Genomic DNA, 16,282 nt, shown 5'->3' on the forward strand with positions numbered 1-16,282 from the left:
TCCTAGGGACAACATAAGGTGATTCTCACGGAGGGCAAGGTAGAACACACTGGAGGCCGCTACAGGGAGTGAGACCCCGGCCTGCCTGGACACTGGAAGGCCCTGCAAGGCCTTAGGTCTGTGAAGGCCCGTGCCTGATCAGACGCGCCTGCAACCTGGGGTCTCAAGGGCACCAACAGGCAGACACAGGCGCTTGTTTCTGAGAAATACAGTTGTATTCCAGCAATTGTGAGACACACTAAGTCTGCCCTGGCTGGTGATGTTGGCTCCTGGAAGGGCCCCAGAGAGGACTCCAAGTGTCTGGCGACTGAGGATCTTGAATGATCAGGGGAAGAAGGTTGCCCCGTCCCAGCTCAGTTTCCTTCTCTGCACAGAGCTGGCCAGCAGTTTCTCTATGTGTATAGATAAACCTGTAGGGGGCAGGTGTAAGGTGTCCTTTACACTTAAAAACTCACTTTCATTTCTCAAGTATTGTCAACAAATACACAGCTATATTCTAAACCATTTGCCTCTTTATTCACAAAATGTTTTTCACAACTCATGCAAATGAAATTCATAATCAGGAGTTTGTGTGATGGACTAGGTATTTTTCACTTTAATTTTAAAGTTCATGTGGGAAGATTGGTTGTTTTTTGACTGCTTTTTTGCACTGCTTCAACATCTTTGGGCTCCTTGTATGGACACAGTCCCTCCGGGTGTGTGCAGGCAAACCCATAGGAGAGGCCGGGCCTCCAGAAGGCTGTTCAGGTCTGCCTGATGGAGGAGGGAGTGGGCAGTCATCAGATTCTTACAGGTGTGTCCACAACTTCTGTTCATACAGTCTGCTGAGATGGGTGGTGGCCCTAGACTGTTGAGATGCTCTGGGCCTCATAAAATCACGGCGAGGTTAGAGGAAAAGAGGCCATGAGGGCTGCCCACACCACACAGGTGCATTTCATTCTGAAGTGCCTGCCCATAACCTCTGTCACAAAGCCAGACTCTCACCTGAGCAACAAGTGGTGGGCAGGGGTGCTCCCTGCTCTTGTTGGTGACATTTCAGGGTGCATTGCCTTCCCACCCTCCAAGTCATTCTTTTCCCTTGTCAGAGGAGTGGGGGCTTCAGTGTGGCAGCACACCCTTGATGGCCGGGGACGGAAATGGTGCTCATCTTATGGTCTCATGTCTACACAGTGACACGCTCTGCTGCCCTTGAATTTTGTGTGGGCTCATGGCACATGTGCTGCAGGCTCTTAGGTCAGGTGGGTTTCTGCTGCCCCAAGGGCAAGGTGACAAGAGGGTCGTTGGGTAATATAGCACGTACCATTCTCACAGGATCTGACCTTCCTGTGGAACCCGAAGGCAGCATCTCCAAAAAAGGATGCCCCTCTTGGAGGCTGCATCCAGAAACCATAGAAAAGGGAAGTGAGGGGTCTCTGGGCTGAAGCTAAGTCTGCTCTGTCCAGATGGTCTTTCTCGGGAGTTGATGCTGGGAGTAGGGCTGGGAACAAGCATATTGAGTTGAGACACACCAGCGGGGAGCAACTCCAGTGGCTCACCACACAAGGGTCACATAGTTGTGGTGGCCCTGTGCTGTGTCCCAGACCCTGTGGTTAGCTCAGTCCAGTCACCCCCCCCCACCCCACTCAGCACCCAGCCACCTGACTGAACCACCTACCTGAGCAGGATTTGAATCCACCCTCTCTGCTACATAGGCTACCTCCTATCAGCATGAAATATGGACACCAAGGGACAAAGTCATATAGCTCAGTGCTGTCTTCCTTGGGCCTTCTGGGAGCCCAGACCCATGCTCATACTAAAGGCACCTCCACTTGCATCCACCCATATCATATTTCACAAGTTCCAAGCCCTGTGGGTGCAGCTGTGAGCCTGTCTCACTCATAGACAGATATCCCATGGAGAGGGCAGCCTGTGACAGACAGTGCAGGACGTGGTAAATGAGATGAGGAGAGGAGCCAGTGAGGCCAGACCTCAGTATCACAACCATGAGCTCAGGGTCAGGGATAGAACTTTGGAGCCAAGACTTCAGGGATCAGGGACTGAGCATGGGGAGGTCTGCAAGGGCCTTCAGCAGAGGCCTACAGGGGGGAGGCAACAGAGGCTGGGGTCAAATGGAGGGCTGACCTTGGGGAGGCCTTCCCTCTGGGTTGGAGATCCTAACAGGAAGGCCTGAGGGGACAGGTGAGTGGGGTTAAGCCTTTCAAGCCTCCAAGATTTGGGCATGGTTAAGAGAGGGGCTGCCCAGGGCTGTATGCACATGTGGGTTGGGGAGGGCAGGAGAGGTGTGGTAAGAGGCCCAAGTGAGGTCCTAGGTTGCCATGCTGAGTGAGGAGGGGTTGAGCACAAACACAAGTGTCAATCTAACACCTAGGAGCATAAAGGATATTCCAGTCCTGTCTCTGGGATTGGAGGGACCATGCCCTGTGGACTCCGGCCAGGACAAAGGAGTCCCTCTGAGGAAGCTGTGAGGGGCAGAGAGGCTTCCCGGAGTGCAGCACAGGACTCTGGAGGAAGGTCCTAGCGCCACAAGTGTTCCATAGTGCTCAGGAATGCAGATTCTGGTAAAAGACACGGCTGACACCCACAGTCCAGTTCCCCTTCTAGCAAGGGCCTTGACCCTTGTGTGGGCTCTGCTATTCTGGTATCCTGCGCGCACAGACCAGGAGCGGCTGAAGTGAGTGGGGAACCTGGAGAACGGCAGGGCCAGGGCCCATGGAGACGCAGGTCCCACCCATAGGGTAGAGTCCCAAGGACCCGACCCAGCAGGCCACTCTGAGCTGCGCTCCATCCTAGGCAGACGCAGGGTCTGGGCTCGACCTGGATGTCCGCGGTGCGACCTCGCGGACCTCCTCGCTGGCGCCTTCCAGCTGCGGGTCCCCATCCGACTGGTCCTGGGGAGCGCGGGCATCTGGGCGGGGGCCAGTCCAGCCAGATGGGCGTGTGCAGGGCAGGCGGGCGTGCCGCGAGCGTGCGACGGTGTCTGTACTCACGTGTGCTTGGCGGGGGCGGTAAGGCCCCGCCCAGGGGCCGCGGGATTAAAGGCCACCCGGGCGGGCGGGGACCCGCAGCGCGCTGAGCTCTGCGCTGCCCGACGCGTTCCGCGGCCGCAGCGCGAGCCTCCGGCAGAACGCAGCGGGGACTCGCCGCGACATGCGCCTCTGGACCTGGAGCTGACCGGTTGCTACGATGTCCTGGCGTGGGGTCCGGGTGCCTGTCTGGGGACCGCTGCTGGTGCTGACGCTGGCGCTGGGCGGGTTGCCGCAGGCAAGGGGCGTCCATGAGGAGCACGGCGGCGCGAATGGAACCAGCTATGGCTTCCAGGTGGTCACCTTCAAATGGCACCACGTTCAGGACCCGTACATCATTGCGCTCTGGATCCTCGTGGCCAGTTTGGCTAAAATCGGTAAGCGGGGGGGCTTTGTGGGTCTCTGGGTCCCCAGCTCCACTAGGCCCTCTGTGTCTCCAGGACCTGCGTTTTGCCTTAGCCTTTCCTCCCCTTCTGTGGGGGAAGGGGCGCGTCCAGTGTGAGTTGCAGCCCCGGTGGGCCCTAGAAAAGCAAGGACCAAACCTGAGGAGTCGCGTTCTTGGGTTCTGAAGGACTAGACTCTGGGCTGTGGTCACCCCTGGGCACAGCTTCCCGTGGCCATTCAGGTCCTGGGTTTGCCTGCCTTGCAGCCTGCCACAGGGCGCCTACAGCTTGAATCTTTGGGGCTTTTTAATACACTGAGAAGAGCAAACCTGCAGTCCCAGCCATATTTGGGATATCCCAGGGATATTTGCTTCCAGAGCAGAAAAGAAAAAGCATGCTACTCATAAAATGCCATTAACTTTGAGCAGTTTTCCCAGGACTCCTTGTCTGTCAGATTTCTCTTCTCTCCACTGGGTCAGCTAGCAGGAAGGTGGGAATCGCAGGCAGCTCCTGGCAAGGTGAGAGGAAGGTCAGTTTTCTTAAGAGCTCAGGAGGATCAGAGCTTCAGTGTCTTCCTGGAGGAATGGTCTTCTTGGAGGTGGAGGGGATGTGGTCCCACGTGTAACTTACTAGGACAATCCTAGGTCCGGGCCAAGACAAACAAGACCAGAGGCAAGCTACTTATCCTTGGGAGGTTTCCACCACCCCGGCTCTGGAATGGGAGGGACAGGAGAGGCCTCTGAGTCCTTAGCATGACAGGGGAGGGATAGACTGAGGAAGAGAGAGCAGGTGAGAAGACTCAGTCTCCTGGGCCTGGAGAACTAGCGTACCTGTTGGTGAAGGCTTCTTTCCCTTCAGTCTGCCTGCTGCCCGTCTTGTTTGTGCCCATGGCTCCTGTCCTTTAATCCCTTTTGTTTGTACTTTGTGTATCTTAAAAGCTCTTTCCATCCTTCTGCCTCATCCTGCCTCCTTTGGCTCTGGCGCTGGGTCTCCTTGCTCTGTCTTGCCACTGGGCTTTCCAGTCAGGGTCTGTGAGGTCAGGTGTGGGGAAATGGACCAACTCTGACTGCTTGTGGAAGGGCCAGCCTCCCAAGGGTCCAGGGAGCCTTTCCTAAACCCCTTGCTGCTCCTCTCTGGACTGCAGCACCTGATGTGGAAAGTGAGCAAGTGCTTTTCCATGCATGCCAGGGGCCAACTCCCATCCAGCTCAGGAGTACAGATTTGGAACTTGGCATCTGAAAGCCTGGTCTGCTGTGCTCCGCATAGGGAGCCATTGGGTAAGCACACTGACCAGGATTCTGCCTGGCCCCCAAAGGCCATAGCCCTGCAAATCCCCTGATTGATTGGACTTGTCCCAAAGAGGATGTCCACAAGCATGGGTGACCACCAGAGCCAGCAATAACTCTCACAGTAGGGAGGGCCTGCTGGGCACTGGCCATTTAACAAGACCTGCTGTGAAACTGCCATGTGCAGGACAGTGTTATTTTGAACCTAGGATTGTTGGCTCTGCTTAAGATGGCCACCCATGAATAGGAGGCCCTGTGAGGACAAAGTCATCTCCATCTTAAGCAGTCACTGGGCCCTCCCTGGAACCTGGCCTCTCCCTGTCACTCACCCTTACCCCACTCTTGATCCAGAACTTGCTGAGCTGACCCTGTCCAGGTCCCCAAGAACTTGGTGACTCAATGTGGCCCTCAGTGGCCCCACCTCCTTGCTCTCCCTTCAGAGTGTGCCACCCTATCCTGCCCTGTCCCTAACTTCCCTCCTGCCTGCGCCTGCTCCACCCTGTGACCGACCCTTCCCTCACTCTGCACTGAAGGCCATACCAGCACCTCCAGGTGCCCAGCTCAGGGGGCTCCCCAAGTGTGGCTGCCCACCAGGCACCCTTCACAGACTTCTCTTCGCACCTCAGACTCCACATGCCCAGATGTCTGCCCCCACTCCTCAGCCAAGCTTAGCCAGAGAGAAGCCCCTGCTCACACTCAGCCCCCACCAATGGGGGTCACATGGAATCATCATCATGGCCCCAGGGCAGACTCAGATCAGACCCCAACCCACTCTGTAGCCCACTCCCATTGTCCACCCTGGACCCCCCATGACTCAGAGAAACCAGATTTGAATGGACGAAGAGCTGAAGATCCAGCCTGGCCCCAACAGTGTTGAGTGTCCTCTCTTGAGGGCAGGGACCCCCACACCCAGCCCCCACCTTGCCACTCCTCTCTCAGTGGACTCTGGACTCAGATCCCTGCTGATCCCGACCTTCCCCTTCAGAAGCCTCCTGTATGTAGCCAACCTCCGAAGCCTGTTCCAGGACCCCTACCAGAGTGACTGCATCCATATCTTCACCTGAGGCCCCTGGGCGTGGACATAGCATCAGAGCCCTGCACAATTGCTGGGCTCCAGCGGGCTCCTCTGTGGCCTTGCAGACCAGACATGGCTCCCACAGTTTAACCCATGTCCTTGTTTAAAATGGTTGGGATTGTCTGGACTGTTGCATTCTCAAGTTACACAGACACTGTCTTCCAACAAGAGTAAATTTCTGCTGGTTTCCCAAATGCTTGTTGAGTTTTTGACACACTGTTCTGAGCATCTCTAACTCCCAAACCCAGCCTTGTGGTTAGAGGGTCAGACTTCTTCCAGCCACCTGTGCCCTGCTGGGGAGTAAGACACAGACCCTGAGACCCAGGCAGTGTGATTCTGGCAGCTGGGACTAAGGAAAACAGAGGTCAGGGATCCATGCCCGGGGTGTTTGTCTCCAGTGCAGGATGGCAGGCAAGGAGGTCAAACAGTGACTGCAGTGGGATGGTTGAAGGCTGGGATCTGCTCTGGGTGGGTGAGGGGCTTCCCTCTCTGTCCATGAGCTCCCCATGGGGGTCCCCAGTGAGATTCATTTTGGGCCAGCCTTCCTCTCCCACAAGGAGTCCCTCCTGAGCCCTTGGAGCCAAAGGCTGGGCAGGCACAGGGCTCTGTCTCAGGCCTCTGCAGATTGAGTGGCAGACTCCACCTGGATTGGACCCAGGTACTTCAGGAGTTCATGGCAGAGAGGTTGCCCTGGAGGAAGAGGGATATTGGAGTGTTGGAGGCTGAGGGTTCAGGGTGAGGCTAGGGGAGGGATTGAGGAAGGGCAGGAAGAGGTTGAGGGAGAGGCTCAGGGAGGCTGAGGCCAGGGAGAGGCTGGGGGGAGCAAGAAGAGGCAATGGGGGAGGCTGAGGAAATCTGGAGGAGGCTGAAGGAAGGCCATGGGGAGGTTGTGTGTGTGTTTGTGTGTGTGTGTGTGTGTGTGTGTGTGTGTATGTGTTGGTAGGGGGCATTGAGGAAGAGCAGGTGAAGCCAGGTGAGGCTGAGCCAATTCAACTTCTGGTGTCAGAGGACTTTGGTCAGGGTTGTGTGGAGGGGTGGGACTCAGCCAGACCTAGGCTTAGACCACTGCTCTAGCCACAGGATGGAGAACAGCACCATGGAGGGCACAAGGAGAACAATCTGAGGGAGCTTCCCCTGGGCTTCAGAGAGGCAAGGAGGCTGCCCTTACTGGGGTGGTGCAGTCTGCAGTAGTTGAGTCCTCAGCCCTGCCCTGTGAACAGTGCTGTCCTTACAGGTCCAGCCCCTCAGCTGTAGAACCTCAATCTTCTATCTGAAGCCAGGGAGGGAATTAGGAGGTCACTGCCTTTTAGACTAAGGAAACTAGGGGTGATGGGGGTCACCACAGAGGATAGACTGGACATCCTCTAGGTCCCCCAGAGGTGCTCAGTGAAGGGGTCCAAAAAGTGACAGGAATGTCCCAGTCAAGTCCCCACCAGTAAGAGATACTCAACTGAGGACAGGGTTATCTGGGGGCCACAGGGGCCAGTGGAAGTGGAAGGGGTAAGGGGTGAGTGGGAGACATCAGTCTGGGGACAGGCTCTGGAGTAGAGCTCCCATGGCTGAGGGGCCAGGGTGGAGAGATCCAGGCCTACCCCATGACTTTGGCCTGAGTTAATTGCTCACCTGCTATTTGAGGTGGGGAGTAGGGCACAGTCTGACTCAGCTGTCTTTGTAGCCCCTTCTTAGTCATAAGGAGTAGGCCCACCGGGCAAAATACACAAGGAGCCCAGGGCCTGTGGCCCAGGACTGACTGGGTGTGGTGGGCGGCAGCTCCCATCACCACCTGAGACTGTGTCCTGCACCTTGTGCCTTTCTCACCATCCTTGGGGCCCTTGCAGGCTTGTGGCTTCTAGGGTACTGCCCTCTGGGCCCTGGGCTCATGGAGGGGCAGGACACACCTCACATCTGCAGGGGGAAGTGTGGCCTGGCTCCAGAGGCAGCAGCCAGGACAGGAGGAGCCTCCTGTCCCATGTCCTGATTCTGTGTTGCTTCCCCAGCCCTTACACTGTGGGAGTCTTGACCTTGAGGTGTCTTCTCTCTCCAGTGGGTAGGGTAGTCTCCAAAGTCCAGAGTTCTGACCCCCAGGTCCATTTCCTGGCCCCCAAATCCTAGCTACTTCCTAGGTACTGTTAGTTTATTCTTACTGTTTGGGATGGGGCATGCATATTGGCTCTCACACTGGCTTCCTGTCCCTTCTGAAACATTGTGGGGGGCTTTGCCCCTGTAACCTCTCCTTAGTATGCAGGTTGCTCCCAGGAACAGTGTCATCAGGACCCACATGTCTTTGATTGTGCTTCCAGGCCATGGGTGGAGAGATGTTGGTCATATTCACCTGTGAGGGGTGAATTCAGAAGCTCGAGGCTTCTGACCTTGAGCTCTGACCTTATGTGCTCTGACCCTGGAGATAGGATCCTCTGCCATGTGCTAGCCCTGTCCTGCTGTCTTCCCCAGGAGCTCCTGGTTCCCTCACCTTGTAACCCATTGTCTCCTTGAAAGAGCATTTGGATGAGGATAACCCTGGAGGCCAGGGTGAGTGGCCTTGTTGAGTGGACCCCAGTCCTCCCAGTAGAGGATGAGTCTGAGGGCAGGAGTCCCAGCAGAAGAGGTGGATTTAATGGGCTTGGAGCCAGGATTGCTCACCCGAAGTCTGGAACCAAGGACTGTCCCTGGTGTCATCAGAGTTAGTGAAGGTGTAAAGTCTCCCAGAACTGGCTCTGGGAGAGGATGCAGGCTGTAAAAGCAGGTGGCATTTGGAGCCTTGGGGTTCTGAGGAAAGAGAGCAAAGGTTGGGAAGTGCTGGTAGTGTTCAGGATGGCCCTGACCAGTCCCGCCCGCTCACATAGGTGAGCGTGCAGCATGTTACACTTGCCAACTTCCTGGAGAGAACCATAGGTCTTCCAGGGCCCCTAGGAAGCCTGGCCACTGGCACAGGTGCGCCACCAGCCTCCAGCAGGCTGCTTGCTGTGACAGGCCTCTGGGCTCTGCTAGCCCAGCAGAGGTTAGCCTCTATTTTATAAACATGGACATGTTGTGTTATGGCTGTGGACTTCTTCTCCTGGGCTGGAGAGGTCTTCCTGTTGCAAATGCTGGGCTCTTCATGAATTTCCTCAGAGTCAGGCTCTGAGCTTGGGGTGCTTTAGAGTTGGGGTTCCCATCAAGTGTGTGGTCTCCCCAGTGATGGGCTGAATCTCATGGGGTCTCAGTGTGCTGAGGATACCAGGATCAGGCCGGCTGACCCTTGAACACTCACCCTGCACTGCAGGGCTGTGCTTTCCCTAGAGGAAGATGAGGGCACCCAACTCTGGTTCTGTTCCCACTGGGGTGTGGGGTGGGTGCCATGTGAAACCTGCCTTAAGATTGTGGTGACACTGCTTTGAGCACTGGGCTCAGGCCCCAGGGGCAGGAGGTACAGGGATACCAGGCCTCAGGGTACTCACCTCTCAGTGCTGGCCTGAGCTGTGCATCTGCCCTACTGTCCTTCCCTCTGCATTCTGATCTCCCTTGTGTGCCTCCATCTCCACTCCCTCCTCATTCTCCTCAGGGCTCCAGCCAGGGGAAGGCATCAGGGCAGGTGCTGGGTGGGTCCCTCAGAGTGGTGACCAGTACTGACTCATCCGTGGCCCATTAGTGAGGGGCAAGAGGGAATGAGGGCAGGGAGGCTGGTGGGTGCCTGCCAGCCCCCATGCCAGCTGAGTCCTCCACCATCTGCAGCTGGAGCCCAAATTTCATCTCCCTAGTTATGTGCTGAGTCCTGCCCACTCCAGCTTCACCCCTCCTCCATACTCTACCCTTCCAGCTCAGAACCACCCCAGCTCTTGGGACAAATCTCCCAACTCCGAGCTCTTTAGGCTCAATCAGGTCAGCACTGTTTGTTCCCACTGTGGCCTGTGCCCAGCAGGCTCCTGCAGATCTGGAAGTTTGTGAATTCACATGTGGACAGGTGCAGGGGTGCAGGAGTGAAGAAGTGAACACACAGGTGGACAAGTGCAGTAGTGAACAAGTGAATGCACTTGTGAATGGGTGCAGGAGTGAAGGAGTGTGTGTTGCATGGACTGGTTCTGGTGGGTGGACACAGGAGCAAAGGAGTCTGTGGCCATGTGGATGGCTAGATAGATGCACAGACGCATGTGTGAATGGACCCTGGATTCCCTCCTGAAATCTTCCTGCAACCTCCCTGAATGCTGGGGCCAAGAAGGATCTCAAATCCTTAGATTCTTCCCCAAACTGCCCCCCAGCTTCCTGTGTATGGCAGCCCAGTGAAGAAACCTGTGAAGGTGTGACAGGTAAGGGATGCTCCCATCACTCTAAGCATGGTAGGGGTCCCGTTGAGTGTGGAGCACTGTATTCCCCACACAGCGCTCAGGCTGGGTGGGCCAGGTACCTGGGGAGCTGTGCTCCATTGTGGTGGCTGAAATCTACTGTCCTGGACCCGGGTCACCATAGGTGTGCCTTTGGGAGATCCTGTTTCCATACAGCCCAGCTTCCAGAGATACACCCTGAGCAGGTCTCAGCTGAGGATCCACTGGGCACTTCTTGAGACACAGAATGAATTTGGACCTTGGCCACCAGCATAGTTATGGTGTTTTGGGGGCTTGAACAGTTGGATCTGTTTTATCAACAAAGCTCACTGATCTTTTAGCACCAGGGTTCTGGGCTATAAACCAGCTCTCCCCCATTGAATATTCATTCAACAAATATTTAGTGCTTCTCATGTGCCAATGCTTCTGAGGCAGCCTCAGACAAACTAGAAATGAAGCATGGTGTGGCAGGAGCTTTTGTGTGGGAGTCAGGGACATTGTGCAGCATTTGCAATGAACCAGAGCGGGTAAATCTCAGCAGCCATGCATGTTGGGGACATCTTCTGGTGAAGAGCAGCCAGTTCAAAGGCCGTGAAGCAGCACCTGTGGATGTGTTTGAGGAGCAGATGGACAGAGTGGGGAGGGAAGAAGAAGTCAGAGGGACCAGCAAGGTGACCAGCCACATGTTGTCACCAGGGGTAACATGTGTTTCAGGGAAGTGGGGCCCCAGGGGCTTCTGAGCCAAGAAAGGTGGTCAGGCCTTTGGAGCAGGAAGACAGAGGCCCAGCAAGAGACAGCACTAGTCCTGCCATTGAGGAGCTGGTCCTGCCCAGCCTCTCTGATTTGATGTGGGTATTCTCAATGTGTATGGGCCCCAGAGTCCATGCTAAGATGTAAGACAAGGCCCCAAGACTGAGCCAAAGGCACATCAACCTACTGTGTTTGGGGTTTGGTGTGTCAGTGTCTGTGAGGGTGCAGAATGGGACAAGAGAGGAGGGAGGGGGGCCTGGACCACTCTGACTCTGTGGTGATGTGATGCTGAGCTGACTGTGGCTGCTGCCATGGTAAACTCATACACTGTCCTGTGAAGTACCTAGGTTGGGCTGATCTGCCAATCTCCAGTACACTGGCCTTTGCTGGTCCACACCCTCACCAAGTGCATCCTCTAGAACTGAGAGAGCCCTACTGACTGCTGGATGCAGGGGGCAGAATGCAGAGCAAGGGGTCACTGTGACCAGGGGTGCAGAAGTGAGCTTTGCCTCTGAGGCACAGTGATCAGGGCCTTAAGGAAGGGAGTGGGTGGGGAGAGAGGGGTAGGAAGGAGGGGCAGGAGGGGGCACAAGCCCCAGTCCCAAGGACAAAAGAAGTGGGGACAGATGGGATAAACTCAGGGCCATGGTGCTGCAGAACAGGGGGTGGTCGGGCCAATGGAGTGCACTCAGTGCAGGGTGATGGGTGTGGACTTTGCCCAGGGTTGGTGAGCCAAGTCAGCTCCCAGTGTCCCCCAGAGAATGCTGTGCCTCAGGCAAGGCGTGGTCAGGAGGACCTGAATCTGCACCTCCTGGGGCTTTGTGTGGGGCCATCCCAGCTTGGGGCCATCAGCCGAGCTCTGGGAGCCCAGGGTCCCTTTCAGGACACAGGATTGAGGGCTCACCCTGAAAGGGAAATCTCAGAGCAAGGTGGGGGTGGGTCCGTTCCTTCTGTCTCTCTCCCTCCTGGCAAGTCAGGAAGCTTGCTTGGACTCACCACCTGCAGAGCTGAGCTGCCAAAGTCCAACCAGTTTTGAGTTCTCAGCTGGGAAAGAGTTTCTTGAAAGGCAGAATGGAGACATTGAAAATGCCTGTTTTTTAGGAACTTTTGCACAGATAGAAAGTGTGGAACATCACCAGCTCTGAGGGCTCAGTTTTAAAATTTTACCCCATGTTTGATCAGTGGACTTGGGTCTGTGGCTGCCCCCTTATGTCCTGTGCCCTTAGATCTGGGCCTCCAAGTGCAGGCCCAGCTCACTGGGCACTCACCCGCCCTTCCCCCAGCCTGCTGACCAGACAGCCTTCGGCAGCTACCCAAGGAGGAATTGGAGTGAGCACATTCACTCTTATGACCACAGGGCTCAGATGGGGACAGGGTAGGGGTCCATGGCAGGGACCACAGAAACTTGAAGGGTGCAGGCTGGTTCTGGATGTGGAAGGATCTCCGTGAGACACAGCCCAGGAAGCTGCAACTCTGGGAGGAAGGAGTGCGCCTGTGGAAGCAGGAGAGGCATGTGCTGCATGATGGGAGGTGGGGTGTGTACATGCAGGATGTACACACAGTTGCTTTGTGTGTGTGCACATGGGTGTGGGTGTGTCCGCATGTGTGACTGTGGGGGAGATAGCCTGTGATTCCAGGTGTGATTGCATGTGTATGAAGTGTGCATGCTTGTACATACGTGCATGTCTGCATGCATTGTGTGCACGCATGTGCATGTGTGTGCATCTGCCCATGTGTTTATTTCTCTGTGTGTGCATGTGTGCATCTGTGTTGTACATGTTTGCATTCACTGCCTTTCAGTGGGGTTTGAGTGTTGCACCCAGGAGACCAAGATCTCTTCGCTTCGTGGCTGTGGTTCCAATCCTGGCTCCATCTCTTCCTATCCCCACTCCTCACACGGTGGCCATCCTACAGGGGCCTGTGGAGGGAAGGATGACTCAGGATGAGTGCTAGGGGAACTGTTGGAGGTCAATATGACTGTCACCTTCACACATGCACACGCACACATTCACACATTTGAGAAAGTGTGCAGCTTAGGGGCAGGAGGTTAACAGAACATCCCTTAGCTCTCCCATTATAGGCTTGAGTCCTAAGGTCTGTGTTGTGAGGTCCCAGAGGCCCAGTCCAGCTCTCAAAGCCACCAGGCATCCTGGAGCCAGCGCAAGAACAGATGTGGGTCAACACCAGGGCCCTAGGGGCCTCAGCCTCCAACCACATCACAGGGGCCAGCCTCCAGAAGCCAGCTGATGTCAGGGACAGCTCACGCTAGGACCCCTTATGTGTTGAACCTGTTGCCCCTTTGGGGTCCCACACCTTGCTGCTGCTCTCAGCCTCTTGGTGTTGGGGCAGGAGCCTCTGCAGGGCCCATATCTGGGCCCCATCTTCTCATCTGCAGCTGGGAGACCAGCAGTTCTCTGCCCAGGTCTGTCGCTGGGGTTAGCTCTGACCTTTTAAATCAGAACTCCTGAGGCCGAATCTGGGGCTAGAACCAAAGCTCCAGGACCCCTAGGGAGAATTGGGGAGGAACAGATGAAGGAGGCTAACAGCACCCTCCCCATGCAGCCAGGAGTACTTGAGGCCAGCCCATGAGAACAGATTCCAGAACCTACCACACCTGGACTGTCTCTACCTGACTACCACCTGGTCTGCCACAGCATCTGAGGACTCGTAGTAGCTTGGTTAAATTCTGTCACCCCTCCAGTGTGGAGTCCTAACAGGACATGAGCCAACACCGCATGTCCCTCAGGAGAGGTGGTGACAGTGGACTTGGCAGGGGAGGAACTGAACAGGTACCAGCGTCTGCAAGGGTGTTGATTACTCTGCACGGTGAAGGTGATCAACAAATAATAGTTGTATGGAAATAAAAATGACAAGACAGCTACATAAGAACTAGAAACATGCATATCTGAGGAGTACACTGGGGGAGCCTGACCAGCAGGGGCTCCTGCAGCACTGGGTGTGGGGGTGGGACATGGCCCTTCACCATTGCCCTTCCTTGGTCTTTCCTCAGTTGGGGATGATTTTGCACCTGGTCCTGGTGGGATCCATTAGTCCTCAGTTAGAAAAGACTCTTCTGATGCTGGCTGGGCTGCCAGAGGTGTCACCATCTGGACCACTGGGAACCCACCCATGTGACTTTTCAAGATCAGAAGGTTAATTTTAGTATTGGTGAGAGTGCACTGGTACTGGGAAGTCAGTCTGTTCCCAGGGCAAGAGCACAGTGCCTTCCACATTTGCTGTGTTGCTGGGTGAAGAGGGATTATCTGATGAGGGTGCTTACTGCCCTGGACAGATAGGGCTGTGCCTCTCCATCAGAGGGAGGACTCTAGGGTATATAGCTGGCTGCCAGCCTGGCACCTGTTCTAGTCACAGCATCCAGTTTGGTTGCTTTAAACCCAAATCAATAGCGTGTGGCCCCACCCCAATTGTGGGGGTTAAAAGGAAAGAGTTGCCCACTCTCCCTAGGTACAAGGTCCTAAATCAGGCATACTACCTGTCACGCCATGGTGGGGAGGTGAAGGACTGTTCTTCTCAGACAGTGGCCTGCAGTCACTGTCCTACCCACCAGAGCTGTTAGTATGGCTTGTATACCAGGGCCTCCCTAGGATGCACAGGCTTGCCATGGAGGGCAAGGCTGGGTCTGGGGGAATGGACAGTGGCATGCAGTCGGGGCTGCACTATAGTCACGTGGTCTGTCATGCCATCAGCAGTGTCTAGGGGACCAAGGAACTCTGTGGTCAGGACCCACTGGGCTGGCTTTGGGCTAGGACGGAAGTCCTGCCTGTGCTCCTGGCGGCTGACCCTGAGCATCACTCACACATCTGACTCTTTTTTTTCTGCTGTAGTCACTGGCAGAGGGTTTCCTAGCTTGATGCTTCTCTCTGCCCACTGCACCTGCTTGCACCCCTGCACACTCACATCCATACACCTGCCCTCTCAGGAGGCTCCAGGGCACCTCCTCTCCACTCAACCATATATCCTGGTGTCCGACTTCACAGCCCTCAGGGTCCTGTGGACCACAGTTCGCAGGAGTGCCCACTCTTCTGGTTTGATTGCAGGGGACCTAGGCACGAACTTGTATTACTTTCCAGTGAGAAGTGGGACTATCATTTGCTCTAAATTTGGGGAAATCTGAGGCACGGTCAGCACAATGGGATCACTGTAGACAGCTGGCTTGGCATGGAGTTTCAGGCCTAGGACTGCTCACACCCAGGAGAACAGCAGGCATTGCTGTTCTTAGACCCAAGAGCCACTATCCCTGCCTGGCCTAGCCTCTCACAACCCAGCTCCCAGAGCAGTACCCACTATGGCCTTGGTTACACTGATTCTCAAAAAATTAGTAGACTTTACTTTTTAGTAAAGTTTTAGATTTACAGAATAATTGATTGGCTGGAGTTCCCTGTGTCTTACCCCTTTTCAACATGCCCTGCCTCCCTATTGTTGAGGACTTGCGTTAGATGGGGGCAATTGTCACAGTCAAGTCAGCATTGACATCTTATTATTAATTGACGGCACTAGCAAATGTTTGACATGCGTTCAACATTGTAGTACCCTGTAGAATAGTTTCACTGCCCCCAAACCATTCTGGGCCCCACCTACTCATCCTTCCCTTCCCAAGTTCCTGACAACCACTGAGCCTCTCCGCAGTTATGACTGTTCCAGAATTTCATAGAATCTCATAGAATGAGACAGTGGTTCTCAAAAAATTAACAGACTTAATTAATCTAGAAGCCAGACTGGCTTCTTTCATGTAGCACTTGCATTTTGGTTCCTCCCTGTTTATCCATGACTGACAGCTTGTTTTTTTTTTTTTTTTTTTTGGTGCTGAGTTATATATGCCATTGTCTAGATGTGTCACAGTTATTCATTCTTCTTTTGAAGCACATCCCGATCTCTTCCAAGTTTTGGCAGTTATGAATAAAGCTACCATCAATGTCTGCGTGCAGATTCTTTTATGGATGTACGTTTTCAACTCCTTTGGGAAATACCAAGGGCCCTGGGGATAGGGTACTAAAACCATGTTTAGTTTTGGAGGAAACAGCAAAGCTCTCACCAGCAACGGACATTGCTGCATGTCCTCCACCACCACTTGGCCTGGCCAGCGTTCTGGATTTGAGCCATTCTGATAGGTGTGCGGTGGAATCTCACCACTCTAACTTGACATTCCCTGGTGACATGTTGTGGAGCCTCTTCCCCCATGGTTATTTGTCATCTGTATATCTTTGGTGAGGTACCTGTTTCGATCTTTGGCTCATTTTTCAGTTGCATTATTTGGTTTGTTATTGAATTTTAAGAGTCCTTTGTATATTTTGGATATAAGCCTTTATCAGATGTGTTTTGCATATATTTTCCTCTGGTCTGAGTTGTCTTTTCATTCTTTTGGTAGTCTCTTTTGCAAGCAAAAGTTTTTAATTTTAACAAGATGTTAGGGGTGTACACCTGTAATCCCAGCACTGGGAGGCTGAAG

The 16,282-nt window shown here is 54.6% G+C and overlaps 1 protein-coding gene across 2 annotated transcripts in view; it reads left to right on the top strand.

Annotated features, from left to right (window-relative positions):
• The first annotated feature begins 3,050 nt into the window (after positions 1 to 3,050).
• Slc9a3 (solute carrier family 9 member A3) overlaps positions 3,051 to 16,282 on the top strand; it is a 46,301-nt gene continuing 33,069 nt past the window's right edge. For both annotated transcript variants that reach the window (XR_012449260.1, XM_020174782.2), the window contains exon 1: positions 3,051 to 3,400. Coding sequence is in view for 1 of the 2 variants with exons in the window: in XM_020174782.2 (XP_020030371.1) it covers positions 3,184 to 3,400 (217 nt within the window). In the remaining variant the exon portion in view is untranslated. The remainder of the gene's footprint in view (positions 3,401 to 16,282) is intronic.

This window comes from Castor canadensis, chromosome 6 (genome assembly GCF_047511655.1).
Source record: "Castor canadensis chromosome 6, mCasCan1.hap1v2, whole genome shotgun sequence".
NCBI lineage: Eukaryota > Metazoa > Chordata > Mammalia > Rodentia > Castoridae > Castor > Castor canadensis.